This window comes from Hippopotamus amphibius, chromosome 14 (assembly GCF_030028045.1).
Source record: "Hippopotamus amphibius kiboko isolate mHipAmp2 chromosome 14, mHipAmp2.hap2, whole genome shotgun sequence".
Classification (NCBI taxonomy): Eukaryota; Metazoa; Chordata; class Mammalia; order Artiodactyla; family Hippopotamidae; genus Hippopotamus; species Hippopotamus amphibius.
The window spans coordinates 36,564,416-36,570,603 of NC_080199.1; the positions used below are offsets into that span (position 1 = coordinate 36,564,416).

At 39.2% G+C, this 6,188-nt stretch overlaps 1 protein-coding gene across 4 annotated transcripts in view; it reads right to left on the reverse strand.

Annotated features, from left to right (window-relative positions):
• PIBF1 (progesterone immunomodulatory binding factor 1) overlaps positions 1-6,143 on the reverse strand; it is a 208,636-nt gene extending 202,493 nt beyond the window's left edge. For all 4 annotated transcript variants that reach the window (XR_009049051.1, XM_057707704.1, XM_057707703.1 and 1 more), the window contains exons 1-2: positions 5,920-6,143; positions 4,482-4,779 (exon numbers count right to left, since the gene is read on the reverse strand). Coding sequence is in view for 3 of the 4 variants with exons in the window: in XM_057707704.1 (XP_057563687.1) it covers positions 4,482-4,733 (252 nt within the window). In the remaining variant the exon portion in view is untranslated. The remainder of the gene's footprint in view (positions 1-4,481; positions 4,780-5,919) is intronic.
• Between the last annotated feature and the right edge of the window lie 45 nt (positions 6,144-6,188).

The following is a 6,188-nucleotide window of genomic DNA, read 5'->3' on the forward strand; positions in this document are numbered from 1 at the left end:
TACTGAGCCCGCGTGCTGCAAGTACTGAAGTCTGAGCTCCTAGAGCCCATGATCTGCAACAAGAGAAGTCATCGCAATGCGAAGCCAGTGCACCACAACGAAGAGTAGCCCCCACTCACCGCAAGAGAAAGCCTGCGAGCGGCAACGAAGACCCAACGTGGCCCAATTAAAAAAAAAATAGTGGAGGCAGGTTAGCCATCTGTAGTTTCGAGATGAAAAGCATATGCTATTTTTACAGCCACCCAAAAGATTAAAAGGAGCTTGGGTTGCTCATGATATCAAGCAGTAAATACCAGGTCTAAATTGCCTATATTCCAATTCCTGTTATATCAGAGAAACAAAATCCTTATCTTGCTTAAGCTATGGTTTCCACACTTCTGTTACTGGCTGCCACCCTTTTCCAAGTTTCTCATACTAACAGTTGAACACTGGACAGCTGGTTCAATCTTTTTCCACAGAAGAAATACCTGTAATATCACAACACTTGATCACTCAGCACTACTTGAATGCTTCCAATGACAGGAACCTCAGTAACTTAAAGTCTGGCCATTTAAATGTTAATAGCAACAACAGGTTTAAGTTCATCAGAAACCTACCCTTCCTGTGGTTTCCAACCATTACCATGGAGCTACAGTCTAGGGCGGGAACTTTCTTTTTTGTAATGCTAGAATGTGACATTTTCATCTTCGTATCCCTGATGGTCAATGCACTGGTGAGCTTTGGAAAATGAATGAATGGCTAAAAATACGGTTCCTTCATCAATCCCAGACTCACATTTTTTCACATTTTTCATCTCTGAAGCTGGAATGCATCATACAAACTACAGCACCTAACAGTTTAACTTGGCAGTGTTTAACCTTAGAGATACACGTAATGGTCCATCTCACAATCCAGGTGCCTTGGAGTTGACGAATTAAGGAAAGCTGATTCTTCTACCATACAGTTCTTCTTCCCATATTTGACAGCAAGTGTATTACCCACAAAAGGACTCTAAGTGGGACAACCCTAGTGCTCACAGACAAAAAACATGGGAATGTAGAGTAGGCAGCCACTCTGGAGAGCACTTAAACTAAGCAGACCTATACAAGAGTCACAAATTCCACTCCTGGGTATATACGTCAAAGAAATGTTCACACCAGGTCCAGAAGAGAAATGTCTAAAGAAGGCCATGCTGCATGTGGCGGGAAGGAGCTGGAGGCAAGCTGGGTGCCCCTCACTGTGGGAGTGTGTGGACGGATGGGTGGACACACACCAGAACTGTGTAGCTGCTGGAAGCAAAGGACTAGATGTACATGTAGTCACATGAAGGATCTTAAAAACAGCACTGAGTTGAAAGGAAAAACTATAAAAAAAAGAATCTGAAACAAAACATGAAATTTAGATTTATGTAAAGGAAAAAAATAAGAAAAACACTCATTTCCAAGATAAGTATTTATAATAACTATAAATGGAGTATAACCTTTAAAAATTGTGACTCACTATGCTGTACACTTGAAACATATAATACTGTAAGTCAAATGCACCTCAATTAAAAAACAAGTTTTTAAAGAATACATGTTAAAAGAAAAAGGTAAAATAGAGGGAGGAAGGGAAATGAGTTAGGGGAATAAAAACAATAAACATGTAAAATAAGAAGTGATCTTGCAAGAATCAATGATGACGATGTGTCATAAACTCAGGAATACAATTAATTTAACCTCCTAGATTTCAGCCCAACCAGAAACCACAACAATAAAAAACTATACTAAGCACCGTGGGATATAATAATAATAATAATAATAATAATAATAATAACAATGATGTGCTGAATAAGTACAACTACTACTATCATTTATTATACACCAGGCATCTAAGAGCTTATGTGCATTGATTAATTTAATCCTCTCAACAACTCCATGAAATAAAAACTATGATTATTCTTATTTTACAGGAAATCAAAGAATAAAAAACTTAAGGAATTTGCCCAAGGTAACTGTAAGGACTGGATTCAAACTCAAAATGTATCTAGAACTGTAGCTCTGATCTGCTATACCAGAAAGCCTCTCATGAATAAGCCACCATTCCACTAATGTACACATTACATTTTAAAAAAGGAGAGAAGCCACTTACAATCAAGCAGAATTCAAGTTGAAGTGACCAAACAAAATGTAATTCTTGATGTGGTATATAGTTGGCACTTAATAGAATATTTGTTGACTGAGTGGGTAGATTAACAAATGGGAGATTACCTTGTGCTTCTTCAATGAGTTCCACTGAAGGAGATCTTAAGAGCAGAGATACATGAGCCAGTAGCACTGTGGGAGTCCATTTGAGGAGCAAAAACAATATGACTAAAGGAAAAGAAATGGGAAACCACTGGATACACTGATAAAATACCAAGTGATCTAGTCTAGGTAGGTGACTGCATAGAGAACCTAAAAGGAAGTCTTAGGAGGTTTACTTGGATGGAAGTATAGGCGTTAGACTTCATGGTGTTAATCCCTCCTGGCTCCATCACCTCCAACTGAATGGCTTCAGTATGTTATTAGCCTGTTGTGGTTCTGTTTTTACAAGAGTAAACTGGGGTTTAGTCACTCATTTAAGAAACAGTCAAGCACTTACTAGGTGCCAGGGACAATTCTAAGTGCTGGAGCTACAACAGGGACTACAAAGAAACCCCCGTCCTCAGGAATCTTACACCTTATTAACAGAGACAAATACCCAACACACAAAGAAGGTAGTCCAGGCTTCCCTGGTGGTGCAGCGGTTGGCAATCCGCCTGCCAAGGAAGGGGACACAGGTTTGACCCCTGGGCCAGGAAGATTTCACATGCCTTGGAACAACTAAGCCTGCGTGCCACAACTAGTAAGCCCACGTGCTACAACTACTGAAGCCCGCATGCCTAGAGCCCGTGCTCTACAAGAGAAGCCACTGCAATGAGAAACCGGCACTCCACAACAAAGAGTAGCCCCCACTCGCCACAACTAGAGAAAGCCCATGAGCAGCAATGAAGACCCAAAGCAGCCAAAAATAAAATAAAATAAGTAAAAAAAGGCAGGTAGTCCTCTGAACATATATATAAGGCACAGAAAATAAACAAGGTGAAAAAAATGAGAATATTGTTTTAGTTGATAACAGCAACAATAACTAACACTTGTGTTCTTACTAAATATCAGTCTAACTTACTCTATTGATTTATTTAATATGATGGGTCAGAGAAGATGCCCCTAAAAGTACCTAACACCTCAAAGAGTTGTATGGCTTACATGAGACAATACATGAAAAGCTCACAGAACAGTGTTTAGCACAGAACAGGCATTCAATAAATGTTAACTATTAATATACTTTTTAAAGGTACCTAAATGATTTCTTTACATCATCAAGACTGTGGGGTTTAGGACATTTCATTTTCCTAGAGAGGTGTGGTCAAGAAATTTTTCTAGCAGCATGTTACATATACATAGGCAAGAATTAAACAAGACTGACTTAACAAGAGAAAAGGTAGATATAACTGAAACAAGATGGGAGGGGAGGAGATAGGAGAGGTGGGATCAAGAGCAAAGATGGAGGGTTTACCACTGGAAAGAAAAGATGTTCTCAGAAGACAGAAGCAGTAAGAGTTAAGAAGCGTCTCCTGTCTTTCTGAAATCACTGTCAATTTTTTCTTTTTAAGAACTTTTATTGAGATACAGTTAACAGACAATAAACTGCATATATTTAGAGTGTACAATTTGGTATCCCAATCTCCAATTCATTCCCCCCCAACTCTCCCTGCTTTCCCCACTTGGTGTCCATATGTTTGTTCTCTACATCTGTGTCTCTATTTCTGCCTTACAAACGGGCTGATGATATCACTGTCAATTTTTTATCACTAGTGACAACTTCACCAGGTCTTACATAAAATACTCTGTAACTGTAAGCAACCCCAAAAGGCAGAAGAAAAACGAAGACGGGCATCTGTTCTTATCTGGCAGATACCACTTGTTAAAGACTATGGTAACTGAATTTGTTACACTTCTTAACTAAGACACAGTAACTATCAAATAGCAAGATATAAAAGAAACCAAATCTCCAAGGTAGAGGACTAGACAGACTCATTAATGTAATAATAATCTGGACTCTCCCTATCCAACTAGTCACATCAGGGCTAATTCTCAATGAAGCAGAAAAAAAAAAAAAACTTGGCTAGAAAAAAACACCAAAGAAAATACACCTCACACATGCTAGATGTAAAAAATTGAGACTACAGAAGCCATTCAGGGGCCCACCTTCAAGTCACCCTTTCTCTCAAGACTTTTTGTTTGGTACACAGAAATATTCTTCACTTCCCCTCTCCTTTTTAAAAACAGCTTTTTAAAACTACACAAGAAAATATAATTATTTTCTCGAAATTTAAAAAGTATCATTTCAAGCTCAGGTTATATATACAAACTTAATTCTTATTTATTTGCAGTTTGCAGACAATAAAGCACATAGATAGCAAAACTTACACACGATCTTACCTTTGTAAGATAATCAACCTTCAAATTGTCGATCATCATATTTTTCTGTGATAGCTCTATTTTCAGTAACTGAATATTATGAAGCAGTTCTTTCCGTTCAATTAGCTGCCTGGTGATTTTGATTTTCCCATCTCGCTCTTCTGATGAGGAAATATCATCTGTAGGAACTGTTGTTTCTAAACTAATATCTTCAGATTCCAGAGAGCTAGAGATGTTCAGCTTTTCTGATGCCTTGGCAACTTTTCGAGACATTTTTAATTATTATGGGTCACTTTTCTTCTCCAATTCTATTTGTTTTCTGTAGGTTAAAAAACACTGATTTAATCGTACTCAAACATTCTCTGTGGAAAGTATATCAAAGAGATACTAAGGATTCCTTAAGTAATTATTAGGCAAACTGGAGGATCCCAAATCTAGGACAGAGTGCTAAATTACTGTTGAAACCAAACATATTAAATCAAACTCATTAAATCCTATTATAAACCCATACTTTTTCAAAATTAATTTTTATTGGAGTACAGTTGCTTTACGATGGTTTTGAGGGTGTTTTTGTTTTTGAATCCATACTCTTGATGAAACAAAAATCTGGGGGCAGTACTCTTACTTGGAGTAAACAAAGAAATGTATGAGATAAATGATAAAGCCCTAAATCACTAGTACCCCCAGGAATGCTACTAATAAAAGAAGAACATATTCAAGATAGAGAAATTTCTTCTGATTTCTTAGTCAGGGGAAGGCTATACAGAGGTAGGACTTAGAATCTTCAAGGATTTGGAGAGGAGTAATAAAAAGGGAAAATCATTCAGGTATTAACGTTGGTATAGAGCTGATGAAACTGTAAAACAACAAAGGGAGATAGTGGTAGTCTGCCTGGGTCAAGCCTATGTGAATCTGAGTAATGACTCCTCTTACCCCCCAAACACAAACACACAGAAGGGTTGTCCCTTATACACGGTCAAGACTGTGGAGGGCCTTGAATGTTTCAGTATGTTCGAAATTTATTTTACAGGCAATGAGGCATCAGATTTTTTAAAAAGGGAAACAGTGAGATAAAACACTTTTTTATAGACTTGCAAATAGCAAAATGAAAACAAGAGGGTAAAAGAAAAATTCCTCGAACTGATTCCCCTTTCATAAAAATTTCAGCAACTCCCTTGTTTTATTACTACACGATATAATAAATTACCGTATTGTAGGTACCAGTTTTTCTAAACTGAACGATGAGAAACCTAAGAACTCCGGCTGGATCGGCTTCCCTCGCTTTTGAAGCGAAAGGGGTAAGGAAAGGCGAAATCAAAGACAGGCAACATTAGCTGGAATACAAAGGGTCAGGGACTGGCACTGCCCACACATGCGGCGTGAAGAATAAAACCCGAATTTGGCAGCATCAGAGGATTCCTCGCCGCACGCGAGAAAGGAAGGGGTAGCCGCGAGCTACCTGGAAAGCTTCAATTACTCCACGTCGAAAGCTGGAACAGCCGCCACCGCCGCCACTTTAGAGGAGCTGAAGGTGTCTCCAGACAGCAGCTCGGGTTGCAGCCCTTCAACAAGGAATCACAAGCCGGGGACCGTTAGCACCCGTAACCAAGACAACCATTTCCGCACCCGGAGGAGGACAGAGGAAGCCGCCGCAGGTAGATGCCCACGCTGCCGGAACTCAGCCCTCCCGGGGCTACCCGGGCGCGGGAAGCAAAGCACGCTGGGAGC